General features: G+C 32.4%; 2 protein-coding genes across 4 annotated transcripts in view; both read left to right on the forward strand.

Moving 5' to 3' along the window:
* LOC140040985 (acetyl-CoA carboxylase-like) overlaps nucleotides 1-10,511 on the forward strand; it is a 36,880-nt gene extending 26,369 nt beyond the window's left edge. For both annotated transcript variants that reach the window (XM_072087307.1, XM_072087308.1), the window contains 19 exons: nucleotides 441-552; nucleotides 1,759-1,914; nucleotides 2,350-2,418; nucleotides 2,736-2,810; nucleotides 2,917-3,048; nucleotides 3,208-3,345; nucleotides 3,645-3,759; nucleotides 3,953-4,050; nucleotides 4,260-4,370; nucleotides 4,655-4,919; nucleotides 5,234-5,330; nucleotides 5,582-5,678; nucleotides 5,927-6,062; nucleotides 6,317-6,494; nucleotides 6,795-6,940; nucleotides 7,060-7,181; nucleotides 7,556-7,726; nucleotides 8,030-8,169; nucleotides 8,809-10,511. In XM_072087307.1, the coding sequence (XP_071943408.1) occupies nucleotides 441-552; nucleotides 1,759-1,914; nucleotides 2,350-2,418; nucleotides 2,736-2,810; nucleotides 2,917-3,048; nucleotides 3,208-3,345; nucleotides 3,645-3,759; nucleotides 3,953-4,050; nucleotides 4,260-4,370; nucleotides 4,655-4,919; nucleotides 5,234-5,330; nucleotides 5,582-5,678; nucleotides 5,927-6,062; nucleotides 6,317-6,494; nucleotides 6,795-6,940; nucleotides 7,060-7,181; nucleotides 7,556-7,726; nucleotides 8,030-8,169; nucleotides 8,809-8,941 (2,491 nt within the window). In that variant the 3' untranslated portion in view covers nucleotides 8,942-10,511. The remainder of the gene's footprint in view (nucleotides 1-440; nucleotides 553-1,758; nucleotides 1,915-2,349; nucleotides 2,419-2,735; nucleotides 2,811-2,916; nucleotides 3,049-3,207; nucleotides 3,346-3,644; nucleotides 3,760-3,952; nucleotides 4,051-4,259; nucleotides 4,371-4,654; nucleotides 4,920-5,233; nucleotides 5,331-5,581; nucleotides 5,679-5,926; nucleotides 6,063-6,316; nucleotides 6,495-6,794; nucleotides 6,941-7,059; nucleotides 7,182-7,555; nucleotides 7,727-8,029; nucleotides 8,170-8,808) is intronic.
* Nucleotides 10,512-10,796: 285 nt separating this feature from the next.
* LOC140040986 (tumor susceptibility gene 101 protein-like) lies at nucleotides 10,797-19,124 on the forward strand. 2 transcript variants are annotated; one of them, XM_072087309.1, is made up of 13 exons: nucleotides 10,797-10,892; nucleotides 11,148-11,193; nucleotides 11,558-11,642; nucleotides 11,974-12,039; nucleotides 12,185-12,348; nucleotides 12,813-12,975; nucleotides 13,256-13,459; nucleotides 14,037-14,084; nucleotides 15,512-15,618; nucleotides 15,859-15,951; nucleotides 16,198-16,331; nucleotides 16,688-16,790; nucleotides 17,475-19,124. In XM_072087309.1, the coding sequence occupies exons 2-13, from the start codon at nucleotides 11,152-11,154 to the stop codon at nucleotides 17,559-17,561; spliced, it is 1,296 nt and encodes a 431-aa protein (XP_071943410.1). In that variant the 5' UTR covers nucleotides 10,797-10,892; nucleotides 11,148-11,151; the 3' UTR covers nucleotides 17,562-19,124. The 2 variants fall into 2 exon arrangements, with proteins under 2 accessions (XP_071943410.1, XP_071943411.1); XM_072087310.1 differs by lacking the exon at nucleotides 14,037-14,084.
* The last annotated feature ends 228 nt before the right edge of the window (nucleotides 19,125-19,352 follow it).

Consider the following 19,352-nt stretch of genomic DNA (forward strand, 5'->3'; position numbering starts at 1 on the left):
TTGTTGAAAAGGTGTAACAAATTAGTCCACAGTCCCTTTGATCACTTGTTGCTGGAATTGTTGCTTTAATGTTAAATATGTACAATACATATAAATTGTTGGCAAAAAAACCGTGTGTAGTCATATATAATACATGGTTGCTTTAATATAATGTTAAATATGTACAAAACATTGTTGGCAATAACTGTTTGTAGTCATATATAATACATAGTTGTTTTAATGTTTCGTCTATGATATCTAGAAATGATATCCATTCAGACTATGTTGCAATGACCAAGATTGCTTATGCTTATGCACAATATTTAGGAAACAAGCCTTTTTACCCAATAACACAATAATCACACTATAATCACTGAAGAAATGTTTACAATTATATCGTGTATCCAAATTCTATATTTATTTTTATAAACTTTTGAATTGTTTTCTACGTAAATTTACAGGAAGAATTCCAACAGTACACCAATAGCAATGCGTTTCTTCATAACCAATGAGTCTGGCTATAATTTGGACATCAGCTCGTACCGTGAAGTGACCGATATGGCATCAAGCATGGTCAGTTTTGTTTAAGCAAAAATGAGGCTAAAGCTCTGACTACACTATCAAACTAGTTTGACAAGAAAGTGTGATGTGCCCAAATATGGTAGTGATGTGCCCAAATATGGTAGTGATGTGCCCAAATATGGTAGTGATGTGACATCATCATGTCCATATATAGCCACATCACATTTTGTTGGTTACATAAACTTTGATAGTAGAGAGGTTTCGCAATCTTAAGAATACAATAACGAAAACGGATACGTCACGCACACGTATTCGTTTTCGTAAGCCATAACAAAATCTGTTTCGCATGGCAACGAAATATTGAGGCGCGTCCAAAATATGACTGCGGTAAATTTGAGCGAAGCGCAGGTACGTGTTGCTTGGGCCTTGCCTGCCTAGGCCTAGCGTAACATCAAAGCGAGTGAGGACTTTAAAAACTGCTATTTATCAAAATTGACTTGGCATTTTAGTAAATTAAAAGGTAAAGGTGAGTCCCGTGTTCTCTGAACGTAGGGGAATGAGCTGTTAGGAGCTCATTGTACTAAGCCTCGGCATTATGTGGTAGGGTGGCCAGTTCCTTTGCACGCTTTAGTAAATTACTTTAGTAAATTACTTTCAATAAATCTATAATTATATTATAATCATGAATCATTCCTGATTCAAATGCAAAATGTGCAAAATAGATCAAAAACTATACTCGTTTTGTAGTTACGAATATGACTGGTGATATTCGTCAACACAAATACGCTTTACGAATATGAAAAGGGGATCAGCTCAAAAGTTTCACAAATGTATGACGTATCCGTTTTCGTTATCGTATTTGTAAGGTTGCGAAACCTCCCTAGTAGACAGAGTTTAAAATATAATGTACTAAATTCAATTAATTATTATTTTAGGTATAGGAATTAATAAGGTAAATATTGTGTATGTTATTAAAATCTCATCAGTCTCTCATAGATTGTGTTAGTCTGTAATTCTCTGCCTACACTATGACAAAAGCATGTGATGTGCCCATATATAGATATGATGAGATCATATCACTACCATATTTAAGCATATCACCACAATATTTGGGCACATCACAATTTTTTTGTCAACCTAGTTTGATAGTGTAGACAGAGCTTTAAACAATTCAGTCTTTTCTCCCGCCATTTACAGGCAAATATAACAACAATTTTATATAACAAATTTGATTAATTTCTTAACCTTTATTTTCAGATAAAGTTTGTATCCGCGGGACCACGACAAGGACCATTACATGGACGCATGTTAAATATGTCTTACATGACCAAAGATCACCTACAACTTAAAAGATACAATGCATCCAAGTTCAACACTACCTATGTGTACGACTACCCAGACATGTTTAAAAAGGTAGGTGTATGTTTTACTTGTGTAGGTGTATTGTCCCCCTGAAAAAAAAAAGTCTTTTAATTTTTAATTGAATATGCCATTTTGGCTTCGACCAAAAATGGGATAAAAATAAAATGCATTTATCTGAAAAAATGTAATTTATAGCAAAAAATAGTCAAATTAGGCTGCCAGCCAATAGGGTTTTGGTTGAATTTAAATATTTTTTATATTTTTTTCCCTTTTTTTTCTATGGAAGTGATTACATTTATTAAAACTACAAAATAACCTATTCAAAGTCTAATTAAATTAATCTTCATTTTTCACGTTTTGGGGGACAATACATATTTATTAAAAATAAAGAATATATTTCTGTTTTATTGAGATAGTATCTTCTAATCTTCTAATATCACAAACTCGTAGAACACCTTTACAGTGGAATTTCATTGATTGTTACAGAACTTGGTCTCAATGTGGAACAAACACAGCAAACTCTCAGGCAGTAAAGAAGAGGCCCCAGAAGATGTAGTAAGAAAAAAATCTCTCACTTTGTGTACTTAGCTCCATCTTTTTCAACTCGTGAAAATGTTCTCCCTGTTCAATAACTGTATACTATTATGCAGTGGCATAATGTAGAAGTCCGAGACCCCTGGATTAGGAACCCTAAGTAGCCCTTCAACACTGGAGGCGTCAGGCGTTTTTAGCCCTTTTCGACATATTTTAATGCCTTTTTTTCCCTCTGGGTACTGCTCGGGGGCCCCCATAGGCCCCTGGGTTTAGCCAGTGAGATGTTACGTATTTTATGTAAGCTTGATGTTTACATTGCTGTATTTGTTTCCTTGTAGATCACTTGTTCTGAGCTTGTACTTGATGCCAATGGCCAAATAATCACCATGAATCGAATGCACGGTGAAAACACGGTAAGTTTTTAATCATCTGTTTGATCTAGTTTCCAATCAATAAATATTGACATAAAACGAATACAACTTTATGTAATTCAACATTTTAAATATTTTTTTGTTTCAGATCGGTATGGTTGCTTGGAAAATGACCTTTAAAACTCCAGAGTATCCAGATGGTCGAGATGTTGTCTGTATTGCCAATGACATCACTCACCAGATAGGATCATTTGGGCCGCAAGAAGACAATCTCTTTGAGGTGAGATTCTGCTGATTGCTTTACCATAATTAAAAATAATAATAAAATGAATTATTTGTTTTGTAACTTATACTTGAAAAGTAGTTATTTTTCATTATCAACAAGGGAATGTTGTCATCACATCTCATCTCATTACTTCTGTACTAATGTTTTTCACAGAGAGCATCAGAGTTGGCCCGTGCTCAGGGTATTCCAAGGATTTACTTGTCTGCCAATAGCGGTGCCAGGATAGGCCTTGCAGAGGAGGTTAAGCAGTTGTTCAAAGTGTCATGGGATGATCCTAGTGCACCAGAGAAGGTATAGAATAAGAGCCAATTTATGTCAATAATTTTTACCTTAAAACACTACACTATCAAATTAGTTTGACCAAAAAAGTGTGATGTTCCCAAAAATGGTAGTGATATGCTTAAATATGGTAGTGATATGACATCATCATGTCCATATATGGGCACATTACATTTTTTGTCACATAAAGTTTGATAGTATAGACAGAGCTATACTTTCGTTGATCAACTTGAAATGTTGTGACATTTTAGAATGAAAATTGTTTTTATAATTCACTTTCCTATTTTACAAATATTGTTTATTTTTCGCAGGGTTTTAAGTATTTATATTTGACTCCAGAAGACTATAAAAAGCTTGATGGCTCTGTCCATGCCGTTCATATGGAGGATGAGGGAGAATCCAGATACAAGATTACTGACATCATTGGTAAATTTTTATCTTTTTTCATAATTATATTAAGATAATTTATAATATAGGCCTATTGTGCTTAATATATTTAGCAACCATTTCAATGCAATTTCTTTCTGTTTGTACTGTAGTAATCTTGTATCTAAATAATAAAGATGATTTATATATAATTTGAATTATTAACCATGACATACACATATTTTTTTCTTAGGCCAAGAGGATGGAATAGGTGTTGAGAATTTGAGGGGCAGTGGGATGATTGCTGGTGGTACATCTAGAGCTTATGAGGAAGTGATCACACTAAACATGGTGGGTATTTTAAGAATTATAATTAACATGGCTTTTATTGTTTCTCTGCACACACACATAACATTGACATTGAAAAAAACAAAGTTACACTAGTAAAAAAAAGTGTGCAGAAGGAGACCAAAATAGTTTGGAGACAACTTTAAGTCATGGCCACCAGACAGTAGTTTGATAAGAAAATAGATTCACATGTAAATTGGTTTTGTTCACAGGTGACATGTAGAGCAGTTGGTATTGGTTCATATGTTGTACGTCTAGGCCAGCGAATCATCCAGGTGGAGAACTCGCCTATCATCCTGACTGGCAACCAAGCTCTTAATAAGGTATGATAAGCTATGAATATTCATTCACTAGAACATGTCAAAGTTCAAAGGGCTATGAATCAGTAGTTTTAAGAAAATACCTCTCTTTTTTCAATTAAATTTATGGAGAGCCAATTCGATAGTACTTGGCATTCATGACAATCCACAGGTTGCTGCACCGCTGTCATGTTTTATATGTTGTTGTTTGTACCTGAAAAATGAATAAAATAAAAATTTAAAAATTCCATATTTCTGTTTTAATTACCTTCTTATGCTTTGATAAATATTCTGTTTTTCATAATTAGGTTCTAGGTCGTGATGTTTACACGTCAAACAATCAACTTGGCGGTATTCAGATCATGCATAACAACGGAGTAAGCCACGCTGTTGCACGTGACGATTTCCACGGTGTTTACACGCTTCTCAAATGGCTCTCATACATGCCAAAACACAAAGGAGCTAGCGTTCCTGTTGTACCAAGCATTGATGTCGTCGAACGAGATGTCCAGTTTGTTCCGACAAAAACGCCTTATGATCCGAGACATATGCTGGCAGGGCGCCCTCATCCAGGTACAACATCTCTGCCTTCACATACACTACAGTATATTTTAGATTAATTTTAAATTGATTTTGACCCCAAAAATGGATCAAAACATTCAAACAATACTTTTTGTTAAAATTAACTATTTCGTTTGTCTTTTTATAAGTGAAATAATAAATTTTAAATGGATAGTTTGTGAAAATACTTAATGAAAATATGTTATACAAACAACCCCTAATTGTATATACTTTAAGAGTATTGATATTTTTAAATCTGATATTTACGTATTCATTCAAAATTGCTTATTCTATTATACATTAATTATATATATTTTTTATTCCAGATATTGCTAATGAGTGGCAATCAGGATTTTTTGACAAAGATTCCTTCATGGAGATTATGCAGCCATGGGCACAAACAGTTGTAGTTGGCAGAGCTAAGTAAGTTAAATCAAACTAGTTTGACAAACAAAAGTGTTATGTGCCCAAATATGGTAGTGATATGCTCAAATTTGGCAGTGATATGACATCATAATGTCCATATATGAGCACATCACTTTTTTTAGTCACATAAAGTTTGATAGTGTAGACAGAGCTTAAAGCTATTTTTGTTACTAAAAAGTATTAAATATTATAATCCATTTATGTTATTGAGTGCACTAAGTAGTAGCTTGTTTTGTTTGCTTCTGTAGACTTGGTGGAATCCCAATGGGTGTTATTGCTGTTGAAACAAGAACAGTGAATCTGGATATCCCAGCTGATCCAGGCAACCCAGACACAGAATCCAAGGTAAAGATAATCAATCACATTTTAATCACCAGTGATCTCTAAGCTTTGTCTACACTATCAAACTAGTTTGACAAAAAAATGTGATGTGCCCATATATGGTAGTGATGTGCCAAAATATGGTAGTGATATGACATCATCATGTCCATGTATGGGCACATCGCATTGTTTTGTCACATAAAGTTTGATAATGGACACAGAGCTTTAGTGTTGTATTCTGTGATAGTAACCTGTTGTATTATGTATTATAGGTGATAGCACAAGCTGGTATGGTCTGGTTCCCTGACTCTGCTTTCAAGACAGCACAAGCAATCAAAGATTTCAACCGTGAAGAATTGCCTCTTATCATCTTTGCTAATTGGAGAGGTTTCTCAGGAGGAATGAAAGGTAACCATTCTGAATTGACATCTTGAATAATATGTAAATTAGATAACATACCTGTAATTACAGAAATATAAGCACATTAGATTTTATTAAAAGGAATATCAACTGTTAAGGCGAGAAACTGGGGAGAGAGGGGGAGGAGGATATCAGCATGAAAATAGAAAAATATAAACTTTTATTTTGTTAATGTATTAATATATGTATGAATTTCTTTTTTATATAGTTACAAAATTAACATTGTATAACTTTTGTTTCAGATATGTATGAGCAGGTGTTGAAGTATGGGTCATACATCGTAGATGCATTGGTAGAGTACAAACAGCCTGTGATGGTATACATCCCACCAAATGGTGAACTTAGAGGAGGGTCATGGGTGGTCATTGACCCTACAATCAACCCAGAACACATGGAGATGTACGCTGACGTTGATTCACGGTAATAATACTACACTTTATTTTCTTTTTTATTTTATCAACACTAAAGCTCTGTGTCCACTATAAAAATGTATGTGACGAAAACTGTGATGTGCCCATATATGGACATGATCATTTCATATCACTAACATATTTAAGCATACTACTACCATATTTGGGCATATCACTACCATATTGGGGAGCATCACACTTTTTTTGTCAAATTAGTTTGATAGTGTAGACAGAGCTTTAATGTGTTTATTATATTTATGTTTTATATTTCATATTTTATATGGTTATTGATTTATGCTTTCTTTTTAAGGGGTGGTGTCTTAGAACCTGAAGGCACGGTAGAGATAAAGTTTAAGAGAAGAGATTTACTAAAGGCCATGCGGAGGATTGACCCCAAGTACCAGGAATTAGAGAAATCATTGAAGGTCAAAGGACTAATTGATAAGGAAGAGAATGGTACGTTTACACAAATCATTTTACATACATAATCTGACTTCTGTAGCTGATGTATCTTTAAATGCCTGGGATAGTAATTGTTTTGACACATAAAAATATACTGTGTTGTTTTTATACAGAAATCAAGTCCAAGTTAAGGGAGAGAGAGGAACTACTGCTACCAATCTACCATCAAGTTGCCGTCAACTTCGCTGATCTTCACGATACCGCTGGCAGAATGCAAGAGAAGGGGGTTATATCAGTAAGTCATTAAGATTTTGCTAGCAATCTTAATTTGGTAAATGTTCACTTATCTGAAAACAGATGACAAACGACATTGGTTAATCTTCTGTTTGTTCTGTGTTTATTGGAAGTGAATAATAATCATGTATACATCTTACTCGGATACTATTTTAGAGTCCGTGTTTCTGCAGCCATTTATCCAATAATTATCCGATGTGAATGAGATAATTATCGGTTAATTTTTCGATTAAACGCTGTTTCCACAGGCATTTAATCGGTTAATTTTTGGCTGCACAAACACGGCCTTAAAGTAAGAATATTCAGAATTATAATAAATTGGTAAATGAATTTAATAATCACTTTTTTATCATTCTCTCTAATTTATTCTTGCAGGAAAGTTTACATTGGAAGAATTCTCGTAAATTCTTCTACTGGCGTGTGCGTAGACTTTTGCTGGAATACAAAGTGTGTGCTCTGATACGCAAGGCTAACGATACACTGTCAAATGTTGAGATTAAGTTTATGCTTAGAAGATGGTTTGTAGATGACCAAGGCGCCCCTAAGGTATGACTTGTTATTGTCTTGTATAATAAAATGTGTAATTTAAATTTCTGAATACACAGTCAACTCTCCCAATACCGGACACCTTTGGGCCGGCCTAATATGTATGGTTTTCCAGAAAATTTAAAAATTAATTTTGGACTTTTTGAAGAAAAGTCTGGTTTTAGGAGAGTTTCTGTTTTCAGAGAGTCCGGTATTGTGAGAGTTGACTGCATATTTTTGTTGAAATACTGTATGTAATTAATTTGTACATTTAGTAGACACACTGTGGATTTTGTTTGAAATGATTTTATTTATTTTAAACAGGCATATCTATGGGACAACAACCAAGCTGTAAGTGAGTGGCTACTGGACCAAGAAAGACAACAAGTCACTAAAGGTCATTCCAGTATCCTAGATAACGTTCAATCAGTGAGGCGTGACCAACTAATTCTTCAAATTCGCAAGTAAGTTAGGTCAGCAAAACCAAGCCGTTGAGCATTCCAAGTTGCACAATTTGGGAATGAGGCACTAGTGGATTTTGCATTTTTGGTTATTCATTTGGTATTTAAGTTTTTCTTGTATCCCTTTATGGTATCTGTTTTCGATTTTTAATATTTGCACTACACTACATAGTAATGAGTTGATTGAATGCAGTTTGGAGATCATAAACATGATACTGTAACTCCCTGGACGTCAGTAAATACTTAGTAATTTTGATACATGCTTAATGGAACAATTTTTGGGGCACCTTAAGCTTTCATTTGGATACTCGCAATAAGAAAACTTCTTTGCTTGTAACTTGCTCTTTCCCAATACTTCTATCTTTATGATGATACTGTAAAACAAATAAAGATATCAAGTAACAATTTCTAAAGCTCTGTCTCACTATCAAACTTTATGTGACAAAACAATGTGATGTGCCCATATATGGATATGATGTTATATTACTACCCTATTTGGGCAATTCACACTTTTTTTGTCAAACTATTTTGATAGTGTAGACAGAGCTTTACATGTTTTCAATACCTTTAGATATAAGTATCCAAATTGTGTAGTACTGTAAAATAATAAATATTATTAAATGATTAATATTTATCTTTCAGACTTGTAAATGAAAACCCAGAAGTTGTGATGGATTCAGTCGTCCACATGACCCAGAAGATGACCCCATCTCAAAAGGCTGAAATTATCAAAGTATTATCAACCGAAACACCAATAGATTCCGACAGCAATTAAGACTCAAAATAATATATGGATATTTAAAAAAACAGCAATGTTGAAGTGGGGGGGGGGGGGAAGCTGTAGATAAAAACACAAAAGAAGTTATGGCATATAAACAAAAATTTAACTGGAGAAAACCAGCGAAGAACTCGTCAATTTGATTGGATTATTGGCAGAGTACAAAATGGATTAATGGTTCTGAATAATATATGGGATTAGCTAAAGCCATAAACAAATATCACAAGAGGAAAAATGAGTGGATATAAAAAACAGCAATGTTGACTTGTGGGGGGAAACCTGTAGATAAAAAGAAAAATAAAGTTATGGCGTATAAACAAAAATGAACAGGAAAAAAACAGTTAGGAACTTGTCAAATGGATGTGATTGTTGACAGAGTACTAAAGGATTTCCAAATACAGTAATATATGGTATTAGGTAGAAGCCATAAGAGATATATTTAGAGAGTGCAGCTGAACAGATTATTTATACATATATTATTTAGAATTAACATTAGACTAATTATAAACTTGATATGGATATTATTTTATTAATTGACAAAACACGAAAATATGCATTTCTGTAAAGCTCTGTCTACTATCAAACTAGTTTGACAAAAAAAATGTGATGTGGCCAAATATGGTAGTGATATGACATCATCATGTCCATGGGCACATCACACTTTTTTGTCAAACTATGTAGTTTGATAGTGTAGACAGAGCTTTAGGATTTTATGATACAACTTCAACATGTTTTGTTGATGAATCTAAAGCTCTGTCTACACTATCAAACTAGTGTGATGTGCCCATATATGGTTTAAAACTGATGCAAATGATGAGAGAAGATTCATGCGATTTCCACAACATGCAAATTTATCATATTTTAAGTTTAATTTGAGTGAATTGTTTGGAATTTTGATAACATAAAATATTACATTCCTATGCAAGTTTAAATGACAACAATATAGGGAATTTGTATATGTTGTTAATGTACAGTACAATAATTGCCTTATTGTACAACAGTGCCTCAGGGATTTTGAATACTGCAATACACTATCAAACTAGTTTGACAAAAAAAAGTGCTCAAATATGGTAGTGATATGCCTAAATATGGCAGTGATATGACATCATCATGTCTATATATGGGCACATCACATTTTTTCTGTCACATAAAGTTTGATAATGTAGACAGAGCTAGCATTTCTTGATATAATCCCAGTTTGAATTTAATCATCTTTATGTTCTGTGTAATTGTACGGGACCAGTTTTATGCAGATCATGGAATATTTTCTAAATACAGCTTCTTTTTTTTTTCAAAATCATGAAATGTTATAAACACAGTATTGAAAAGGTCTGAATAAATAAAATAAGTAAATTGTTGTCATGGTAATGACATTTTATAAATAATTAATATTGTTTCTACTTGAAAATGGTATAAAATGTTGTGCAATGTATTGATAATATTATTGTAGGTTTCATAATTGTAAACAACCTTTTTTCTTTGGATTAAAATTGGCCAAAGATTTCATGTCCAATGATGTGTGTTATTTAAAACAATCCAGTCAATATTGTATCACATGATGGAAATATTAAAAAAATACTCATAATTAAAGAATATGGTTTCCTTTTTCAAGTCTTAGTCAATAGTTAAATGTGAATCACCACAGTAATTATTTAAGCTATTCAATATTTGTTATTTGCACAAAGCTTCAATTTTACGTGATATTTGCGTGATAAATTATTCGGAAATATAATTAAATGTGCATCTTTCAGAACGTATCATCTGCATTTTTGGAACATTATTTAACAAAAATTCTATAAAAAATATAGAGGGCGGCAGACCGATCATTTCTATTAATAATAAAATATATTATGACGAAGGAACTGCTGATAGAAAGTGTGGACAGTTTATTTTGTTAAATAACAGCCAGATTTTACAGTTTTCCCGTGTTAAGAGTGACCAATTATCAGTAAGTTTTTCTTTTATACCAATGTATGTTGTTATTGTTTACAGAAAAGACTTTCCTATGCTTAGTTGAGTCGTCGGCTAGGAGGAGGAAGCGGCGTGGAAGATCAGAGCAGAGCCTCCAGTGGGCTAGCCTAACTAAGCCTAGGCCTAGTAGTAGAAAGTAGGGCCTAGCTGGCCATTGTCTGTAGCATCCTAGGCCTAGCAATAATAGAAGTAGTCTACGCCTACTTAAATTGTTGTTGTTTTGTTTTTACAGAATAATGGGGCAGTATGACGCTCAAGTAAGACAACAATTATCAAAGGTAAGAACATGCATGAACTTGTTTACAAAAAAGTGCATATCTGATATCAATTATGAATTATCATCCACTTCATCACCACATGAATGATTCAGATGACCATATGGACGGACTCGCTCAACCAGAACTAATTTGCTTAAATGGTATAGGCCTAGGGCCTAGTAGAGGTCATTGTATTAGCCTACATACACAATACACAAAAAAGATCCCCCAAGCGTCAGTCAGCAGAAAAGACAAGTAGGCCTAAATGACATGGGTCACATCATATTGCTAAATGCTTTTCAATGACCCAACATTATCAAGCAAAAATCAAGTACAGTATTGAACAATTACCTAACTAAAGGATGTTTTTAACTTTTTTCATCAGTATAAACACAAGGACTTGGCGCAACGAGATGTTCTAAATGTGTTTGCCTCCTTTTCCGATTTAAAACCAAAAATTGATAAATATGGTAAGAATCTTTTTTTGCAGTACCTTTCATATTCTATGATTGTTATAATTATTATTCTTTTTCAATAACTTGTTATCTTTTATATATCTGAGAATCAGTACAATTATTTCTTACTATTATAATGGGCTGTACGCTTAAAGCTATTCGCTTACAGTACTGCCCCTTCACATGTTTCATTTCATACTTTTTATATTTTATTTTCAATTACAAAATGTTACTTATCTTTTGTCAAATTTTGAATAAATAAAGTGATTCAAACTTGAATCTATTTAAGATATCTTTAAATTAGTTGTTGAAAACAATCTAAAATGTTTAATTTATTTTCTTTCAGCTTTTAATGATGGATCAGTTAAAGATTTATTGTGTATTGATGGAACGATTCCAGTTCATTACAAAGGTACAAACAATACATTTTTTTTTCGATCAAATTTTTGATCAAACTGGATATCTATTGTGACATTAAAATGGCATATTCAACAAAAAAAGAAAAAATTTACGTTTATTATAAGTATTGATATTATATTGTTGTGTTGTTTCTATAGGGGCAAAGTACAATATCCCAGTTTGTATATATGTGATGGATACGCACCCATACAACCCACCAATGTGCTTTGTTAGGCCAACCAAAGACATGTTGATAAAACCGTCTAAAAATGTGGATGCAAATGGCCGAATCTACTTGCCATATTTACACGAATGGAAATTTGTAAGTTACTCAAATTTTTTTTTTGAGTTTTTAGTTTGATTATAAACTTATGTCAATGTGACTTTTTTTCTTTTTAGTTAATACCATTTTGTATCTATACATTGTGTTTTGTCAATTTTTTTTTGTCAACTATATCTGAAACATTTTATATAACACCTAAATAGATTCCTGTCATTAGATTAGACCAGTAGGTCACATGACATGATATCAAGTGCGCGGCGTATTTATATTTTGTCAGCGGAAGACGCAACCTTCCATAACATAATATTTCCATTGAAGGAATGGTACAAATAATTTTATTTGGTGAAATTCCATTTCAATTTTGTCTGTTGCCTCATGAAAATATAACTCTTTATAATTCACCTCGTGAAATTATTTGTACCATTCCACTCATACTGTAAACATTCATTAAAATGTTTTGTTAATATAATCTTTATCTTAATAGTACTTTTTTTATTTCTTAGCCAAATTCAGATTTGATAGGACTTATTCAAGTGATGAGTGTTGTGTTTGGAGAAGCCTCACCAGTTTATGCAAAGCCACAGAGGGCAGCACCCCCTCGACCAACATACCCTCCTGGGGGTTCGTCACATCCCCAACAAAGTACCCCTTACCCCACAAATTCAGGTGAGCTATTGTGAAAGCAATATTAGCATTACTTAAACTCTGTCTACACTATCAAACTAGTTTGATTAAAAAAAAGTGTGATGTGCCCAAATATTGTAGTGATATGCCCAAATAGGGTAGTAATATGACATCATCATGTCCATATTGGGGCACACCACATTTTATTGTCACATAAAGTTTGATAGTGTAGACAGAGCTTTAGCAAAATTCCTAAAATACATGCATGAATACTACTACTGTATAAGTTTTATCTAAGTTATTTCTCTTTTTTAATTGTCAGCTTTCATGCCGATGCCTAATGCTAGTGGACAACCACAGAATTCCGGCTACTATCCCCCGCAAAATCCTCCAACAAGTTCATACCAACCTTCGAGTTACCCCTATCCTGCGCCAGCAACGGGTTACCCCTACCCCCAAAGTTCATCAATTACACCCTACCCAACCAACACACAGCCTCAAATGACCACAGCAAAACCCCCTCCTGGTAAGTGAGTTTTGTAATTTTAATAAATAATAATCTACTTTATTGAAAGATAATTCTTATGAATAATAAATAAAATTAGATTATGATAATAACTAAGCCTTGGTGTTATGTGGTAGGGTGGCTAGTTTCCACACCGCCTTATCCTCCCTAGTGTTTTTTCAACCAGATACTCATTTGGAGCTGAGTGGACTGGGAGATGTTCTTATCGAAAACTGAACCCAGGCCTTACTGTATGATAGTGATTACGTAGCCATAACATAGACAAGGGTTCGAGGCTCACTCTCTCCATGGTTCTGGTGGTAGATCGAGTCTTCTCGGATAAGGACTATAAACCATAGGTCCAGTGTACACAACCAGCTCATGTGTAAAGAACCCAGTACATCTTTCGAGATAAGTAGGGGGTTACCCTGGTGTACTAGTACACACACAGCCACTGATCATAACTGGGCCCTCTGGGAGACCAGACTTTGACTAAAGAGGTCGCCCAGTATAAATAATATATTTCAATATTTCATCCTCTCGGTTAATGCAACCCCAAGTTGTTACATTGTATAATGATATGTGTTTGTATTCAAAGGCTCTGTAAACATGGATGTACTTTCAATGAATAGTGAATCATATATAGGTACAGTAATCTTGGGAAGAAGAGGGCTTTGATTTTTGTGTAGATATTTATAAATAAAATTGTTTCGGAGGTTTCTAATTTGAGCAATTTCTTCTGGTGTCTATGTAAAGCTCTGTCTACACAATCAAACTAGTTTGACAAGAAAATGTGATGTGGTATGCTTAAATATGGTAGTGATAGGACATCATCATGTCCATATATGGGCACATCACATTTATTGTCACAGTGTAGTGTAGACAGGGCTTAAAGAAGTAGACCAGACATTTATTTTTGTAAAACCACTGTACATGTACAAACATTAGTTGTACAAAAATAAATTTCTTATCTATGGTACTACTTGCTAACTTTGTAAAAATTCATTGTTAACTTTTATGCAATTAAGGTGTTCACGCTTGCCATACTAATCACCTCACCTTTGATGTCATTTGGGTAATTTATTAGGTTTCAAATAATTTCAAATCCTTGTTATTTATAATTAAGCTAATACCTTGTTTTCTCTTCCAATAACTGTTATCATTACCTGGTGGACTACTGAATTAAAAAAAATCTTTGTATTTTCTTTAACTCTTCACTACTTTTTAAGGGTCTTTCGATTTAATTTGCTGGCGCCAGAACAGTGACAAGACCCTTTAGATTAGTAAAATATTATTCCTATGCATATCATATGTTAACTCTTCAATTCTTTTATTTGTTGCCAAAAAGCTCCATTTTTTAATTGTATGCATTAAATATTGTAGACTAAGTTATATAATTCGGCTTAATTTATTGGAAAAAGATGTTGGCACATATGACGTGTCATGAGTATACTTGGGGTAGACTAGCAAAAAATCAAAATGATCACTGCATAATATTAGACTGAAACTTATTAGATTGAAACATATTAGACTGAAACTTATTAGATTGAAACATATTAGACTGAAACCTAATTGATTGAAACATATTAGACTGAAACCTAATTGATTGAAACATAATAGACTGAAACCTAATTGATTGAAACATAATAGACTGAAACCTAATTGATTGAAACATATTAGACTGAAACCTAATTGATTGAAACATATTAGACTGAAACCTAATTGATTGAAACATAATAGACTGAAACCTAATTGATTGAAACATATTAGACTGAAACCTAATTGATTGAAACCTATTAGACTGAAACCTAATTGATTGAAAAATATTAGACTGAACCTACTTGATTGAAACCTATTAGACTGAAACCTAATTGATTGAAAAATATTAGACTGAACCTACTTGATTGAAACCTATTAGACTGAAACTTACTAGACTTAACCTATTAGACTGAAACCTATTAGACTGAAACCTATTTGATTGAAACATGTTGTGATTTATTAATCCCTCTGTGGATCTGAGTTGCATGGTTCCCTGTTTTTAATCTAATGGTGTTTTTTTTTTCATTTTGTTAGTTAAAAGTCAGAATAGCTTATCAGACGATCAGGTAAGAGCATCTATACAATCAGCAGTAGAGGATAAGTTAAAACGACGAAGTAAAGAAGTTTTACAACAAATGAAAGTAAGCTTCATTTCGTTTTTATTTCTTTTCTTTTTTTTTAAATACCTTAAGCTCTGTCCACACTAACAAACCTTATTTGACAACAAAATGTGATGGACATGATGATGTCATATCACTACATATTTGGGCACCATCACACTTTTTTTGTCAAACTAGTTTTATAGTGTAGACAGAGCTTTACTCTGTGAAAAGAGGTCAAATAATTCTAGTGTGAAAAATACTGTATTATCTATTTTATAGAGCGAGATAGCAGTTTTAACAGAAACACAAAATAAGTTAAAACAGGGTCAAGAAACTTTAGAAAGAATAACAAATGAGCTTGAACAGCAGCATGTAAGTTAAGATTTATACTTAAGCTCTGTCTACACTATCAAACTTTATGTGATGTACCCATATATGTACATGATGATGTCATATCACTACCATATTTGGGCAGATCACTTTTTGACACATAAAGTTTGATAGTGTAGATATAGCTTTACTCATATTATTATTAAGCCATCACTCTTCTCAGTTTTAACAATACTCTATTGCTTACAGTAATTATAAAAAAAATGATTCTATGTTTTAATAAAATAGGCTGAAGTAGAACAGAATACAGCACTTCTTATGCGTAAAGATGAAGAAATAAAACAAGTTTTAAACAAGATGGAAGGACAACAGGAGATTGATATTGATGAGGCAGTGGTTGCCACGGCACCGCTATACAAACAGTAAGATGTGTTCTAATTATAAAGCTCTGTCTGCACTATCAAACTAGTTTGACAAAAAAAGTATGATTTGCCCAAATATGGTAGTGATATGCCAAAATATGGTAGTGATATGACATCATCATTTCCATATATGTGCACATCACATTTGTTTGTCACATAAAGTTTGATAGTGTGGACAGAGCTTAAAGCACTGAATTTCAGGAGACCATACCTATCCATTTGTTTCTATAAATGCTTCATTATTGTGGAAAAACCATTATAAATAATCTTTTTATTTTTTTCAATTTAATTTGTTAAAGTTCAACAAATAATAATTTGTGGTTCTCGCGAGTAATTTTAATTTGTTTTTTCCTTAGGTTATTAAATTTATTTGCTGAGGAGAATGCTATTGAAGACACAATGTATTACCTGAGTGAGGCACTACGAAAGAACGTCATTGAGACCGAAGTTTTTTTAAAGGTAGTGTTCTATAATTCCTTTTTTCAATCTTATCTCTCTAAATGATGGCCTTAAGGCCTATTTACACTAGGGCGATAACGATTGACGATAAAAAGATAAATATGCATTTTTCATACCTAAAATAAAAGAATTTTAAAAAGTTTTCATCCTAGAACTATAGGATTATCATCTATGCTGCCTTTGATGAAAATAATATTTCCACACGTCCAATCAAATGACGTCATGATTAGTAAGAGCAATAATATCGTTGCAATACAAAGATTTTATTATTTTTATTCATCATGACGTCATTTGATTGGATTTTCAAAAATATTATTTTTATCAAATACAGCATACATGATTATACTATAGTTCTTGAACGAAAACTGTTCTAATTGCTTTCGTTTTATCCAAGAAAAATGTATGTTTATCTATTTATCGTCGATCGTTATCGCCCTAGTGTAAATGGGCCTTTAAGCTCTGCCTACACTATCAAACTAGTTTGACAAAAAAATGTTTGATGTGCCCAAATTTGGTAGTGGAGACAGAGCTTTAAGAACACCACCACTAAAACGAAATTGTTTGCTATGAGTGCATGTAGATCATCTTATCTATTATTGCACTCATCAGTTGCCTTTAAGCAAAATTGTTTGTGAGATCTATCAAATAGTTGTTTTATCAATATATTAAATATATTACATACAGCATGTAAGAGAACTATCAAGAAGGCAGTACGTTGTGAAAGCATTGATGCAGAAGGCACGTATTAAGGCTGGACTTACTCTGCTCTAGGCTAGATGTTTACCTCTGGATATTGGAAGCTGCAGCTAACTTTTATTTGGCAATTACAAGACTCCAGCAGACTGATACAAGCCATCATCTTTTGTCTATTTCAGTTCTAATTTTTATGTACTTTTATTTGAATGTTCGCTCATTTCTTATTGAGTAACATTTTCTTTTTTGGAACTTTATCGATATCATTGTTTATGTTTCCATCTTTTATATTTGCACACGTTACACACTTAGATCCTAAATATCAAATACCAAAAAAGGTAATTTTATCTCAATGATTTATTTCTTATTTTATTTTGTTTTGGAACAAATCTGAAACTCTGAAAAATATATGTTACTTTTCCATAGTTTGAAAAATAGGCAATTGCCTGCAATATCTATAAAAAAATCCTGTATAATGATATAATAATTTGTGACTGCATATTACACTGATAAGATATTAATAGAAGACTAATTATGAAATTCAAAATTATACAAAGAATAGACTTTTTACTTTATTATACAAATAATTTATTAATATGCACGAGGTTAGTCTTAATTCACTGTTATTAAAATAGCAGTGTGTACTATGATATATTATATTGTACATAATATGTAAATATGTGTTGGGTAAAGTGAATCATGTTTAAAATTATTAAATGTGGATACGTAAATAAACCAATTACTGTAACACGTCGTTGGGAGTTTAGAATTGAGATGAGACACCATTTGGAATATCATAAGAACAGTGAAATTACAAATTATTGTAAATTACATTTTAATATATCACTCTTTCCTGGGAATACGTAGTACTTTGATGACTCTTTTAAGAAACAATTAAGTTATTATTGGAAATATTTCTTTAAAAAAACAAAATACAAAGAGCTGTTATCAATATTGCAGTAGGTTGCATAGTTCGTTTATAATTTAAGTAAAGTAAATTTAAATTTAAAGTAAATTTAAGTAAAGTACATAAAACATTGTCTTTACTATTATTCTCTTTCAAATTTACAAACATTTTAGTTTAAATCATGGTAGGAGTGAATAGGGGAATTTTGTTTTAACTATTAAGGATCATATTTATGTTATTATTTTAATTAATTACATTTCAAATAAGAATAACATTCATGATCGACGAGTTTAGTTATCGTAAAATTTGTTTTCATTTAATTTTACTTTTTTCCCTGTTGAGAAACATTTCCAAATATCAAATTAGGATATTTATTTACATATTATATTTATGCGAAATTGTTCCGTTTATATTATGTAAATTATAAATTCAAAAATCACGGGATAAATAACAATCTTAGAAATGTATTGATTGATGTTTTATTTATTTTAATTTCATTTCGATCAGACAGAAATTTCCAGGAAAATCTTATTCAGGCATAATGGTAATTTGATTTAGAAAATACAATTTAGCTTGGTTTCAATTGAGATAAATGACAAATAAATAATCAGAAGCTAAATTGGAAAACACTATTCCTTCGTCATGAGTAGCTTTATAATACCTATTTTCTCAAATCTTAATTTACTATAAAACAAGTGCATTAAAATTTGAAATAAATTATGAAGTAGTAACAACGTTACATGTAAATTTTTGTTCTTTCCACAAATAACATTGAAGTGCGAGCATATAAAATAAAGAACAGAGAGTTTGAGCCATGGGTGATGTTCTTGAGCAACACGTGAGATCGTTATGAATCAAAATACCCGCGTTTGTATCTACGGCAGAAACTGTTCTGTGATTGGTTGATAATTTAAATCTAGTTCAGGCCGCCAAACTACCAATCAAGTTCTTGTCCGTTCTGC

The sequence above is a fragment of the Antedon mediterranea genome, chromosome 2, assembly GCF_964355755.1.
Source record: "Antedon mediterranea chromosome 2, ecAntMedi1.1, whole genome shotgun sequence".
NCBI classification, from domain to species: Eukaryota; Metazoa; Echinodermata; class Crinoidea; order Comatulida; family Antedonidae; genus Antedon; species Antedon mediterranea.